The following is a 15,507-nucleotide window of genomic DNA, read 5'->3' on the forward strand; positions in this document are numbered from 1 at the left end:
CCCATTAGATTATGCAACCACGGCCAACACGCAGTACTGCCACTGGTGGCACTGGTGGCTGTTGCATTATTTATGCTGTCTGAAAACTATTTTTTGTGGCTGCAGAGTCAGAGTCAGATCCGTAGCTAGAGCCAGACACAGAGCTAAAGCCAATTGACGTACTTAGGGTAGCCCGTCGACATCGTTGTCTTTTCGATGCCTTGCTCGTTGTTGTCGTGTGGGCAGCCCAGCCGCTTGATGCAACTTGTGGCGTCTGTGTGTTGCAGGTGCCTCTGTGCCTATGCCTGTGCCTGTGCCAATTTTCCACTTTCGTGTGCCGCACTTTCGAGCTGTCCCACTCTCTCCCTCTGTGGCCACGACAAATGGCTTCCTGAACCACCGCCAAACTGATTTGTGTGAGAAAGTCTAACCAAACGGCAGTCTGGGTCTCATATTGAGACAAAACGAAACGAAATGAAATGCTATCAGAGACACGATGCTATAATGTTGTCAAAGTGTTTTATGGTTTTGCGTTATGCAATCAAATTAGTGGACTGTTAATAAGTGAAAGATGTTCGGAGAGATCTATTATTGGACTTCTTGGCTAGCTTTTCAGCTTATGGAATGTACACAGAAACTGTCTGATTAAACCTGGGTACTACATAAGTGGGTAGTACATACGTGTCAGTGTACTATTACTGTACTTGTACTGTTCCATTTAGCTCCAATACGATTCTGAACGAAATGAAGTTCTCTATATGTTCCGTTCTACTGACTTTCGTTGGGACTACCACATTATGTTTAGCTCAAACTTTTGGCTAGCTCGATTCGCGTGGCCATAAAGCATTCTATGGCTAATTTTGTGAAAAACATTTAGCAAGGCTTCGGAGCCGGCACGAGTGTGCCAGCCTCAAACACACAGGAAAGAAAAAACTTGTTGAAATTTGTTGGCCGAGCTTTTTGTGAGCTATGGCCAAACTAATAGCCAAATTGATTGTTCAAATGTTTTTTCAACGAATCGAAGCGCATGCGTTGCATGTTTTTTCCAGCCAGATTCCAGATCGTGACGTGACTTAGCTGGCTAAGCCGGGGTGGAGAATAGCTGCTCCAATTTGAAAGACCGATTTTGGCCAGAGGTTAAAGTTGAGCTACCAAGTGGATTACTCAATTAGCCAAATGAAAGTGAAATGGCTGGGATTGTGCAATGATCTGGCTGGAGGGCTGTGGCTGTGGTAGGTCAATATATTTTTCAGACGTACTTACCCGAGAGATAATGATTCCAGCGATGCTGATGCGTATTCTGGGTCCCTTTAGCAGGCGGTAACGAAGATCGACACCGTTCCAGAATGAGATGAAGTACCGCTTGACCTGCGTTTGTGGATGGGGAAGAGATTCATTTGCATTAGTCAAGTCTGGAACACGGTGTGCCTGAGTACTTGTGTCTATCAGCTTTCGATCTAGACTCTAGACCCTACACACATTCAACAGTCATATGTATCTGTATCTGCTTTCCTCTGGACCGCTTCTCGGCCGCGATTCTCGTGGATAAGAGCGCACCCAGGTCACTTGGAGCTATAAATCTCCACAGAGGGTGATGTGCATAATAATCCAATTGTGTGCGTCAGCTTCACTTCGAAGAGAATAGAAAACTGAAGAGCTAGAACTCGCTAAGTTACTACTGAGAACTGAAAATGGATTTCTTTTATGTAGCTGATTCCAGAATCAACATTATCTTTGCTTTGTATGGTGGAAGGAAGCCTATCTGCAGTATCCCAAAAGTATTCATGAAGATTATTGGCACGTTCTCTTCTATACAATTGTTTTTTATCTCTAGGTATAAGTCGAATAACTAATCTGAGCTGTCAGCCCCTTGGGGTACTTGGGTCTGGATCTGGGTAACCGCCAGACCTTTCTATCTGTATATATTTCATGTCTACACATGTAGCAAGCAAAACACCAACCGACAAACCAAACAACAAAAAGAAACAGCCCAAAAAACAACTTTTACAATCTTCAGACTTCAAAATCCCCTGCGGGTTGGGCTGTGTTGGGTGCGACCATATCGGAATCGTGGCAGCGTGGTAGCTCCACGCACATGCGGAGACAATCCCAGACGCCGGCAAAAGCGGACAACTTCATTCGGGCTCCGACTTTTAATTTCTTTTTCTGTCTCCTAGTTGCTTTTGAGGCGGCTCTCCATCCCTCACGCACCTGCAAATTATCGCCGCCGTGGAGCCGATAGCCATCGTAGTCGACGATAACCAGGACTTCGGGGTAGATGATGTACGGCGCCTGGCGCCGTGAACGGGTGCGGGACTCGGCAGTCTGGGGCTCCGCATCCAGGGCGCCCTCGTCCTCGTCATTGAGATCCTCGAAGTCGGGGCTGGTGGGAGCGCTGCGCCGTTTGCGCCGTTGGAGCCGTTGCATACGCTCGAGCTTCTCGCTGGCCAGCAGATCATCGGGTTCCATGAAGGCTGGAGACAAAATAAAACCGGAAAACGTAAATCGAGTATCGGTATGTCTTTATTATGATATAAGAAGCTGGTAAGTCAGGTAGCCGATCATTTAACTGTATTTAGTATAATTTTTGGGCGCATTTAAAAAAGCCGACAAGGAAAAATATCCAATAATTATAATTTTTGATTTTTGAGAATATTGCATGGTGAGGAATACCATCCATAAAGTACATGAGTTTATAGTGGAGTTTTTTGGCTGGAATTTTGGCGCCACGCCACCAACGGGAGGGTAAATGCATTCAGCGAAGGGCGTATTGTTACATTGAACTCTTAGTTTCTTCTGAGAGTGTCTTTTGTTTTTATGTTATTCAGCCGCAAAGAAACTTCGAGCAGGAAATGCTATCGGCCTCACGTTGATCTCAACTTGTTGCCGCGGCTCGCGATTTATGGGCCACGGCGTAGACGGTGTGTTTCTATGGCTTCATTGGGTCAATGCGCCCATTAAGAATGTACGATCGGTGTGCTGTACAGGGGCTGGGATCGGGTCAATGCTGCCACAGGTACCGGTACCATCCATCACCCAGACTTACCGAAGTCACTCAGTTGCTCTTCTGCTGCGCTCGCCTCACGCTTGTATACAATGTGGTGGGCCTCCTCCTGGTTGGGACTCAGCTCGTGCGGCAAGGGCTTAATCACCAGGTCGTGACCGATGCTGCCCTCCTAAAAAAGGCAGATGGGGAAAAAGGTAATCAGTAAGTGAAGCTTATTAATCAGATGGAATAAGAACAAAAGCAATGAATCTGGGCATTAGTCGAACTAAGGAATATACATAGTCAGATCTGGTAGCATTTCTTTCTTCTGTATACATGTGATATAATCACCAATTTACTGTTCTACCTCTATCAATCAATCCATATATCTAGCAATCTATCCCTCTAAAGGGTGAGATCCGCTAGATGTAATTTAATAGCTGTACCCATTATTGAAGTATTTTTCCATCTACCTTCCTTTACAATTCAGTATATTTCTATCCATCCAAACATCGTTTGAGAACGTTAAGTTTTCATTGAAATTTGTCAAATAAATCGCAATATCGAATCCATTTCGGGGCAGACATGTACGCGGCGCATAAATAATTTATTACATTTATTTCGCTCAACATTCTTGGTCAGCAGTCAGAGGAACGGGTGCATATATATGAACACCAATATGAATATGAGTTGGCTTTGAATGACTTTGGCCAAGTCATAAAAATTAGCTGCAATTTGCATAGTTGCACATTTTATGCAAATAATCTGCGATCGACGATAAGAAATGTTTCCACACTCTTTGAGTTCTCAGTTCGGTTTTATCGCCTCTGTAATTGCAATAATTAGTAGAGGGTAACAGAGCCAAGCAGACAGCGATATACGTAGACTCAGACGGAGAGAGACCTTGGAAAAGGTTAGCTACTTGTTTGGACACCCGAATGCCTCCAATTCAATTTACTTATGAGTTTATTTTAGCTTTAATTGGCTCTTTGTTTATCGATCATCGATTTGCCAGAAGCCCAGCGACCATTGGCACCCACTCGGCACGAGGTGGTCCAATTAAATCTTGGAAATAATCTCTACATGCTATAATTAAAGCATTACCTATGAATTAAAGCTGCTGCGAGAAGTTGCCACCAGCTGAGATCATACCAAATACAAAAGGAAATGGAATTGTAAGTGCCATTCAGACCTGGACCTGGCTACCTGAGAACTGTGCTGAGTCAGCTGTGGATGTGTTGGGATACATATGCATACATACATTGCTAGATGTGTGTCTTTATATCTGTAAGAATTTGCACAGAATATGGAAAGATATTCCCACAAACACCCCTTTATATTCTAGGCAAGTTTTTTACCACAAGAGGCTAATCAGGCAAACAATGATTCGATTTCGCTCTCTATATACATATATTTGGCCATAAAATACAAAACGGCAAAGTTCAATGTCCCGCAAACGCAAACGCGGCTCCAGCTAAATGTCAACACCGGCGACAACAGAAACTTGTGCCGCAAACAAATTGCAGCCAAAGCCAGGCAACAAATTGCCATTGATGACATGAGCCAGTTCAAGCCAGTCCGGGCCGGGCCAAAGCGAGCGGGGCGAAACCTATCCAACCCAATAGCTTCAAACTCTTCCACTTGAATGCAGTAGGAAATTTTTGCAGCCTCGTTGGGCACTTGAATTATGATAAATATTTGAGTTAGCGACACTTAAATGGCTTTTCGCACACAGTGCGTATGATAAATGTGCGAGAAGTAGCTCCGGCCTTCACATTGAAAGTAAACTTGCCAGATGACATAGTCGAACAAAAACAATAGAATATATGATTGATTTCCTTGCTCTGTAAGATGCCAATTGTTGTACATAGCAGAAGAATTCATCAAGAAACCTTTAATAAGCATTCTAGTACCATTAACGTCTGAAAGGTACATACATATGTACATATGTATGTACATTGTCCATAAGTATGTATGTTTATATTCATTAAACAAGTGTGTAGCTGTGAATAACTCTTAGTTTTCGCATTAATTCTGTCTTGGGAAACACTACTCGTAATTTATTTGTAAGTTAGTTATTTTTTTCGTTTCACATTTAGTTTTAGTTGCCACTTGGCAGATCTTTTAATTTATGCGGCTGGCTGCAATTTTTCTCGGCATGTGGCATGTGCCAGTTGGTCGAATGCTGGCTAGCTAGGCTAACAAATTTTTCGTGTTTTCTTTTGGTTTCGTTTTCCGCATTTTCACCGAAAACTGCAAAAACAGAAACAGCAACCAAAAATCAAATATTTGGGCGTGTGCTTTATTTTTCTCCAACTACTCAACGCTTTTTCACTCAGTCTGAGTTTGTCCCGCCGTTAGAGTTCTGGTTGGTAAGCGGTACGTGGAACGTTATGTAATTGCCAAAATGAGGCAGGCTCTAATTTTCAAATGCCTTGTTGCCTTGAACGCAATTTATGCGAAATATCCATTAATAAATTACCCAATTCGATTCATTCGCCTGGCCCAAGCGCTGAGAGTTCGGCTAGGTAATTGGCTCTTAACTCTGACGGAACATACCCGCTAAATCTCTCACTTGGCTAATCGAAAGTGACTGCGATAGGTCTATGTGCTCATGCAGATAGGAAGTGGTTGTGTAATTAAACATGAAATGGAAGGGGATTGCTTATCGGCGACTAGTACTGCCATTCTTCGCGAATTAAGAGTACGTCTCTTTGCAGCTTCCCTCGAAGATCCTTCGTTCCCTAATATCGAGTGCAGAACTTCTCTCCTCCATTACCATTGAGTCTTTTTATACAAAAAGCTCCCTTATGAACCTATTGAATATTATAGACCAGCCTGTCGGCAAGTGCTCTGTCGAATTTCGAATTATGGGAAAAACCAACAGGAGATGGTGGGAGATGAGTGGTAGAAAACAGCAAATTGCTCTAAAATCACGCAGCTTACACACTGAAGATAGTTTTTTTATACCCGTACTCAAAAAAGAGTTAAGGGGTATATTAGATTTGTGGTAAAAGTGGATGTGTGTAACGCAGAGAAGGAAACGTTTCCGACCCCCTAAAGTATATATATTCTTGATCAGCATCAATAGCCGAGTCGATATAGCCATGTCTGTCTGTCTGTCTGTCCGTCTTGTTGAGCGCCTAGATCTCAGAGACTATAAGAGCTAGGGCAACCAAATTTGGTTTCCACACTCATGTGATATCACACTGCTACAAGTGTATTTCAAAATTTCGCCCTGCCCCCTTCCGCACACACAAAGAACGAAAATCTGTGGCAGCCACAATTTTAAAGATACGCTGAAACTAAAAACGCAGTATCGTAGAGAATGACCATACCTAAGCAAACGAACAAGGGTTGTACATTTGGTACCTGATCGCGCTCCTTTGTTCCCAATTGGCAGTTGGGCCCGCCGCCTTCAAAAAGGTATTTTTTGTTCATTTTTTCCATATTTTAGGTTTGGTTAACGAATTTTAGCTCCAAAGTCTCTCCATAGATTTTAATGAGCGATACCTTAAAGGACGCCAAATTAACGCACCTATACACAAAAAAATAGAGGACACAAGATATAATTTTTTTTCGACTTTTCCGAGTTTTCAAAGTCAAAATTTCGTAAGAAATACCGCACAAAAATCATAATTTTTGCATTTCAATGCTTTATATTTCCCAGACGGTAAGCTGTAATCACAAAGTGTTTGGGCTTAACTTCTAGCTGTTTTAATTATCTTTTCAAAATAGCAAAGTTCTTTACAACCAGACGTAAGATACTAAAGTTATGTGAAAAAAACTATCGCTACCTCTGAAAAAAGCTAAAAAAAAATTACCAGATTTAAAAAATTCTGCAAAAAAAAGTTCTGCCATAGAAAAAAAAAAAAATATCATCAAACCATTTCTAAGCCCCAAATCTTTAATAAAAAGTTGGTTTTGTTCCTTGAGGAAAAATCGTGTTGAGTAGTGTTATATGCTCAAAAATGTATATACTGACTAAGTACGGGTATAAGTAGAGTCGCGTCCCCAGAAGCGACTCGCACGTTCCTTCTCGTTTTTGCTGGGTTTCTGGTTTTGGTTTTCGATGCATTGGCATCGGCTGGCCCCAAAATAAAGTTGTCAGAGTTGTCTTGTTTATGTAATCACCCACAACGCGATTGTTGTATCAAGAGGAGGAGGACCGATATGTGTATTACGTTGCCGCGTGATTTTGTGGCTTTTTTCAGCAGTAGACAGCCTTTCACACATCCAGACAAGTGCGCGTATCTGTCAGATACAGATAGATACAGTCACAGTCCGACGCGGAGTCCGGCGTGGAGTCCGGCTGCAGAAACGCCCACAGATTACAATCGAATGATTGAATTTGTTGTCTGTTGTTTTTTTCCTAATTAAATATAAATTATTCTAAAATATTTCAGGACAACAATCGGGGATAAAAAACGAACAGAGATTGTGACACGCCACAAAGAGTTCAGTGAACCAAAAATTACTTAAAATCAAAATTATCACCTTTTGATATTTGTTTTTCGGGCTTTGAGGCACTGAGGCTGCTGCTGTTTCCTTTCAGCCCAGAGCATCGAAGCGCTCAAATGTGCAAATATCCAAAATCGGCCGACACCAGACACCAGCAGCAGCAACCACAGAAATGGCAATAGAAAAAAAAATCACTTTGCGGTTTGTAATTTTGGGAAATTAGCATAATTTGTGCAAATTCATGACACGAACATTGGCCCGACACGCTGCCAGGGGAAGAAGTCGAAGTCAGAGTCGTCATTATAGTCATGACTATTGCTGTTTGTTGAGGTTAATGCGGCAGTTGTTGGTGTTGCCAAGAGCTGGCTGCCACTTGCCACTGCCCCAGCGGGTCATAAAAGCCGAGAGACGTCAGAAAATAAAAATTAATTGAAATAGAAGGCGTCTCGCCTCGTCTGACGAATGTCTGTTGTTAAAAACTGAAAACTGAATTGAGCTGCTTGCTTTTTTCCTTTAATTCATTTTCTAAACAATTTTTGTTTTAATTTGTATTTACGAATTGCCGATTGAAAATTTTTGATTTTCTTGAAGATCTAAGCTTAAGCTTAATCTATATAGTATGTATGTGTGTCTGACACCATTCAAGGAAATTTGAATTTTGTTTTAGTTATTTATACAGACAGTTCCAATTCAAATGCAAATGCAGAGCACATTTTAAAGGAATTATGTACGAATTAAGACACCATTTATATACATACATATATATACATACATACGTACATACATATGTACATTTGAAAATATAATTCATTTAAATTGTTAACCGGCAGTCAAAGTCAAAAGCCTTGATTTGTAGAAATATTCGTAGATACTGCTATTTCTGATGCTGTTCTCTCTACTCGGAGATCTCTCGAGATCTCGCCACGGCGGCATCAATGAAAATGCGTAAGAAAAGTATCGGTTGAGGTGTGTGCTGGTTGTATCTTTTTTGTTGGTTATCATCTTGGTCAAGGTTAGATCTAATCGGCTCTTAAGATCGTTGTTCAATGTGAGTGCATGTAGCCACAAACTACGGCACCAACAATGAGAACAAGACAGGGACAGACACAGACAGAGACAGATAGAGAGAGAGAGAGAGAGAGAGATACCTGCCACTGGTGCCCCAACTGTGTTAACAGTTTGTTTACATAAAGCAGCTCGTTAAAAATATTCCGAGCCCACCTTCAGGCAGAAACCCACTCGGCTCCGAACGTACTCTGCATCGGCATCTGTATCTGTGTCTGTGTAAGTATCTGTATCTGGAACTGTGGCGGTGGTCAATGAATATTTATAAAAGAATCGAAAAGCAGCAGAACAGCAGTGGCCACCGCCCATGGTCAGTCTGAGCCCCGGGTGAAGCTCTAAGAACCTGGCCCACACAGCGGCCCCAGCCGAATGCAGTCAAAAGCAATCAAAATTAATTTGCTCACAAAATGTATGTGCCACTAGAACGCACTTTGGTTCTTGCCTCTTTTTTCGATATACGCGTAATTTGTTCTGATGCTTGGTGTGGTGGTGGCAACAAGTTCAATGCGAGCTGGAGACAAGTCAAAGTGCGCTTTCAAGTTGCCGCTCCAATAACTCCACGAGTGATTCGATGGATAGGTGACTGAGATGTCTGAGGTGGTGGGTAGGGAGCCAGGCAGGCGTATGGCCAGGCCTAATGAAGTTCGAGTCGCATGTCAGAGTCAAGTGGAGTCAGCATCAACATGTAGATTGACTGGTGGCCGACTGCAGGTTGTCCTTGCACTTAGAAGTTTCTCAGAAGTGAAGGCCTCTCAAGGTTACTGCTGGGTGTGCGACAATTTGGCATATATTGAGATGGAAGGGGCTTTGATCTTCCATTTTGTTGCTCCTCTTATATGATTAATGATTAATTATACTCCTTCATTCGCTAGCCATGAATCGCCTTAATTGAAATGGGATCGCCATAGACACAGATCGTGGACACCGTTCCTACAAATTGAATTGGGTTACTCCCTCTGCCCGTCCCCAATGCTATCCCGAATTTGGTTATCTAAAGCGTGAAAATTTGAGTCTCGTGGTCAGCACCTCCAGTCCCCTACCCAGTCATCAGGCATCAGGCATTAATCGGCTTATGTGATCTGCGATATGTTTGTGAATGCCTTGACGTAACCGATATGGCCGTTTATTAATATGCAATATGCAGTCTTGGAACAGCACCCGCCACCGGGTGCAATTCTGCTATCACCGGGTGCTTGCCACACCAAGTCGAACCAATTAAAAAACATTTTCCATGAGGAAATTGCAGCCACTGCCCCAAAATAAACGTTTCGCTTTCGATTAAATAATATGAACAGAGCTGGTCCGGGCATAATTGAAAAGCGATTTTCTAGTTTCTAGTTTATCCGTGCTGTGCGTAGACATTGTCAATAGAGTTGATGCAGTGATCACGACAGCGTTCGTGTCACGCTCTCCTCTCTGACAATTATCTGGAACCCGGGGAAAACTTTTGGGTTCCGAAATCTGCATGTGAGTGGCCAACTGAAGTTGTCGGGCTGCTGTCTCGGACCTATGGATATTGGTAACACGCTCGTTGTTATGTCGACTCGATTTAGTTTCAGCTTTATTACATTTTTCCTTTCCTTTGGACAAGTGAGCCGAGTTCCTTGCGGCTATCGGGTAACCAACATCGAAACCCGAAAGACTTGAGCAACAAAACTCGTCAGGTGGGGGTTGTGTCGTCCACATGGACATGCAGATGCCCGAGCGGTATGGTACGAGTAAATCCAGGGCGGGGCAGGGGACATAGTTTTACAAACATATTTTGAATTAATTTCGAGAAAACCGCTACTCATTGCGCCAATGCCGCAGCAACACAAAGTGGCTGGATCAGACGAGCAGCTCTTTAAATTGTAATCAACAGAGAGTCAAAATCAGTTGCCACGGATATAGCCATCAAATTGTGTGACATTTGGAAATGTCGTCGTCGCATAAATTGCAATTCTCAATCGACAATCGAGAGGCTTCCCCGCCTGAATGCCAGGCCAGCTACAAAAGTCCCATAAATTGTGCAAGCCTAACACTTTGACGCGGCTGTCCGAAGCTAATGCAAATCAAATCAGCGGTCAGTCAACTATTTAAATATAGAATTTCCATCCAAGAAGATCGACTATCGCACAGATACACACACCACCACCACCGAACACTCTGTGTAAATATCAAGGCTGACAATTAGCTGGGAAGGTGAGAAGCCTCTAAGCCGAAGAAGCTCTCTTAAGACGGGTAAAAACTCGTTTGGCACTTTGGACACGAATGTTGTTTAATGATGACGGCTGCGATGCTGTCTAATAGAGTTGGCCAAATCGCTGCAAGTCGTTTCCAAATGTCGCCTTACGAGTAGCTACTAGCTACCCAACAATTCCACCTGTTGTCCCTATAGATGCCACGATGTTTACGCAAATGGCAATGTTTATATTGATATTTCAATCGTTGGCAATCGTTGGTGGCCAAATGCCAAATGGTTTAAAAAAGGGCAGGACATGTCTCATGGGAGTGGAGCTGAGGTTGTGTCTGCAGCAGCTCGAGAAAGCGTTAGACCACCCTGCAGAATAAAACTGCACTCTCCATTCAGGCAGAAAGTGTAAAATCATCTTCCCATTAAAGTCAAATTCAAACTTCAATCACAGAAGATATTTTTACCATTAATAGAAAGATGCTAGATATGCAGTGGAGTGTATACTGGCCATTGCATAAGCTCTCTAGGCCACCTGGCCGAAGTGCTTTTCAGGGCCAAACTTTTCTGAGCACAGTGTAATTATCAGACAAAAGTCATACATCAGATACTAGTCATACATCGCAAGCATCATCGCATTCATCAGCCACACGCATCGCAATTAGCATTAATCAAGTTGTGTTACAAAAAACAGATGCATTATTTACTCGAGTTACTGCATACCATGAAAAACCAAGAAGAGTGAAACAAAAGTACGAGGGATTGTGTGCCACAAAGGTTTGAATTACAGTTTGGCTGGCCGACGTTTCTAGGAGCGCGAGGTGAAAATGTACTCCACTCCTTTAATTGCCAAAAATAATTACTCAAGAGCCAAGCCACCGAAATGATTGTCATTTGTGTTTCGGAACAAGCCATTTGAGGGACTCCACTCTTTCCAGTGTGCTATGTGCTGACCATGAAACTACGAGGAATATTCGCTTGTAAACATTTCTGTTTTGTTTTTGGCTATTTTCGCTGGCACACTCTTTGGGGATTTTGAGTCAATGTCAGCATTGATTAGGTCGAAATTGGCTACATTACCTCGACTGGCATTGGCAGAGGGTGGCACAGACTATGGACACGGTAAGTGAATCAAGTTGATGTTCAAGTCCAGGTCCAGGTCAGCTAAGGGCATTCACGGCGACCTTCAACTCATCCATTAAGACGATGAATACCTTTGGTTGATGCATCATTTATAGTCACGAATTGTGGGAATTGTTTGGATTGAAGTTTATAAAGAATCTGAGACTGGCTTCAGCCCAATCTTGGTCCCTTCATAGTGTTCACTGTATATCAAACAGATTACCTCTCGATTAATTTGGATTGTCTGTAATTACCTTCTGGAATTGTGAGCTAGGTATTCCAATAGTACCCATAACAACAAGTGCGTATAACACTCGGCAAAGATGTAATTAAATTAAATCCTTCAGACCAACCGCTACAAGAGCTTTGAGCTGAATGCCAGTTCGTGTCTTAAGTCTATCGTACAGTGGTTGCGCTGGATGTGTACAATTGATTGATTGATTGATTGATTGATTGATTGATTGATTACCTATACCTTAGATTATCCTTCATTCTATTGCATAAGTAGATAGATGCTGGAGTTGCTTGTGGAGGTCTGGAAACATCCCAGTTCAAAAGGGCAACAGATTCTGTCAGGTCTCGCCTGCACTCTTGTAGTTGAAAAACGTTGCACAAAATATTTTAAATATTTCTTTTGAGTTTTGTCACAGATAACAATTTTCTTAAGTAAGACGCACATTTTTTAGTCCATAACTCTTTTGGTTGGCTTAATTAAACGCCCATAAACGTTCGAGTAGGTGAGTGAATTGGGCAGCACTGCAGCATGTTTATTTGTCGGCATTGTTTGAATAGACGTCTGTCCGACAGCGAACAAACGAGCGAACCAACAGAAATATTACGCAATTTCGCTGCCTTAGACATCTTCTGACGATTTCTCGTTAATTACAAGCCGGCAACGGCATCTTGATAGTTTTGAGGCCCGTCCGTTTAAGGTCAACGCGAAGCCGGAAGACGGGGTCTGGCTCTGGCTATGGATCGGACTTGTACAGCGGCCGGTGGCCAGCAGCTGCTGGCACAGATCCCAGTCCCAGCTGCGTTTTCTGTATTTTGGCCAATTGCGAAACATTTTCACCGGCTTTTGCACCACGAAATGTCAGCGAGCAGGCATTTTTCATGCTCACATGGGTGCTTGGGTATTTTCTACATATTATTTATGAATTTTTCTGTGTGTCAGGCAGTACAGCGGCAGCGGCAGAGTGGCTTCAACCTGGTCTGGCGCACTTGGCCATAACAAGTCGGTCAAGTCGGACCGGGCCAGACATTGCTGTTTGACCTTTTATTAGCTGTCTGTAATTATTATCAAAAATACATTTTTTCCTACCCAGCTTTTGTTTAACAAATTGAAATCCAAGCAGACGCTGTCGAAGTCAAAATAGTTTCGAAAAGAAGCCAGAGAAAAATCTGCGCAGAGGCAAAGTTGAAGCACGAAGACGTTTGTCGATGATTTTTATTTATTGACCTTATTGTCTGTCAAATTATTTGTTGGCCATTTTACGATTTCACTGCCCGTTTGTTCGTATCATTATTAATTTGCTTGAATTGTGACATTTAGTTGTGCAATTCGCCATACAGGGAACTTCAAATGGTTTCTTTCGCTTCACAGAACCGAGATCCATTCCGTTTTCTCTCCCCGCAAAAAAAGAAAATACCCCTCACACAATGACCGGCAATTAATATCGACTTCCTCCATGCCAGAACTTGTTCCTTAACACTGGGTCCCAATTCCGCACGGGTTTAATGTTAATTGCCAATTGTCTCATAAAATAGCGTCAGAAGGAATGCAAAAATATGGTATACAAATGGGACTATAAAATCAAAAACAATGTCTCACAATGATGGGAATTATGTTGACCTTCAGCCATTTAAGCCATTTCAGCCATTCCAACAAGGGAGAATAGCTGCCGATCAGTCGGGGCCGGAGTCGGATACCATACACATTTAATATTATTTAATGGTGTAGATTCATTTTCTATGACTCTTAGTTATTCGTGTTGTTTCTAGCTTTATCGGAACATTTATGCGATTGTTCTTGTTCAAAAACATGAAGATTTATGGTGTAATGCAATATATCTTGGTCTTATCGCCCATACGCCATCACAATTTTCACTCTCGTTAAATGGGTTCAAGGTGTTCGACGACAGCAACAACAGCAGCTCGTGCCCAGAAATGGAAGAGTGTATAGGGCTATGGGAAATGTTCGAAGGAATTCAATATAAATGGATTATATTCGAGTACTAATAAACACATGGAAAATATAAATCACTTCTAATTGAGTTTGGTTAGTCATTCCCATCCAGTTTCCCCGTGATAGAGGTCGGGTGCCGTTGATAGGTATTCACCAGTCGACCCAAGATCCCTATTGTCAGATTCGACGTTTGAAATTTACATTTACAGCTGCCGATTGGCCTAAACCGAACGGTTTTGTGGCGATAAATTAATGCTTAATCAGCAGAAATTGTCCAAATCCGCAAATTATCCGCCATCTTTCTGAATATCCGACCAACGACCAACGTCCACCGACACCGCCAAACACCAACGGGCGTTTAATTGTAATGCTGGAATCGAAATGTGCGACAGGCGGCCGCCGCATACATGCTCAGGCTGACCAGCACAGCTCCAAAAGTGACCATAACAATGGCCGTCTGTCATAACAGCAAGAACAAGTACCAGTGCGAGTGCCATTGCAACCAGAATAGAACTCACAAGAACAGAAACCAAATCGGAGCCAGAATCAAAAACAACTTAAAGAACAAGCTTAATGGCCTGAGCTAATTGAAATTCTTGTTGCACGTCTCCGTCTCTCGATTGGATCAGCGTACCGGTGGTGTGACCTTGTGGGGCGTGTTGACGGTGGGTGGGGGCTATTGATTAGAGACTACTTATAAAACACTTACCATTATTAAGTCGCCCGTTTGCATGTGGCGACGCATCAAGATCGCTGCCATGTTCCGTTCATCCTGGAACACTTCACCAATCTCGTCTTTGCGGTGCTAGAAAATAAAACAATATAACACAAATAAAGATGAAGATTATGTTAAACATTACTCGTGTAGTTGAATTAAGTGACCATGGTTCAAGATCCCAAGTTTCAAATTGAGCAAACACGATTATCGTTTTATGGTACATGTTTATGTTACAGAGTTGATTTTATTTTCAAAACTTGTGAAATATATCAAATGTTCACGCGGTGCTGTTTCTCTCGGTTATCCTTGCCAATGACTCCTTTGTGCCTCATCAATGTTTTAGTTGGGCAGATATTTGTAGAGAAACTCAGAAACGTTAACTAAGAAACGACATAGAATTCCGCCGTCGAAATTCTGTATTCTCATATACTGAATAAATATGCTCGTATAAAGACAATTTAACATTTTTTTGAAGGTCCCAATTCCTGGCACACCAATCTGTGTATGTAAAGAAAATACCCAGCCACTGTCACAGGTGGCCGCAACTGAAAATGTAAAGCCATTTTCGTTTTGGGTTTTTGTCTAACAAATGTATATTTTGTTGGCCGCTGGCCAAAGCGGCGCTGGCCAAGACAAAACGCGTGGTTAGCGAGTAAATTTAATTAAATGCAGCTCTAGCCGGGTACGGAGAGAAAGAGAGTGAGAAGGAGGACCGGGGCACTTAGCGAGGAGCGTGGGGTAGGTAGTAGTAGTAGCGCAGCAGTAGACCAAGCTTTGATTAATGCTAGTGGTCAGAAAATGTGACGCCTCAGCATGCACGT

The 15,507-nt window shown here is 42.5% G+C and overlaps 1 protein-coding gene across 7 annotated transcripts in view; it reads right to left on the reverse strand.

The window, feature by feature from the left end:
• The window catches only part of LOC111071375 (A disintegrin and metalloproteinase with thrombospondin motifs 8), a 54,436-nt gene that overhangs the window by 15,492 nt on the left and 23,437 nt on the right, over positions 1–15,507 (reverse strand). For 6 of the 7 annotated variants that reach the window (XM_041594263.1, XM_041594267.1, XM_041594261.1 and 3 more), the window contains exons 4-7: positions 14,678–14,773; positions 3,026–3,155; positions 2,191–2,453; positions 1,243–1,347 (exon numbers count right to left, since the gene is read on the reverse strand). In XM_041594263.1, the coding sequence (XP_041450197.1) occupies positions 1,243–1,347; positions 2,191–2,453; positions 3,026–3,155; positions 14,678–14,773 (594 nt within the window). Of the gene's footprint in view, positions 1–1,242; positions 1,348–2,190; positions 2,454–3,025; positions 3,156–14,677; positions 14,774–14,828; positions 14,930–15,507 lie in introns of those variants that run through there. The other variant, XM_041594264.1, reaches the window with a different exon arrangement.

Source organism: Drosophila obscura, unplaced genomic scaffold (assembly GCF_018151105.1).
Source record: "Drosophila obscura isolate BZ-5 IFL unplaced genomic scaffold, ASM1815110v1 contig_25, whole genome shotgun sequence".
NCBI classification, from domain to species: Eukaryota; Metazoa; Arthropoda; class Insecta; order Diptera; family Drosophilidae; genus Drosophila; species Drosophila obscura.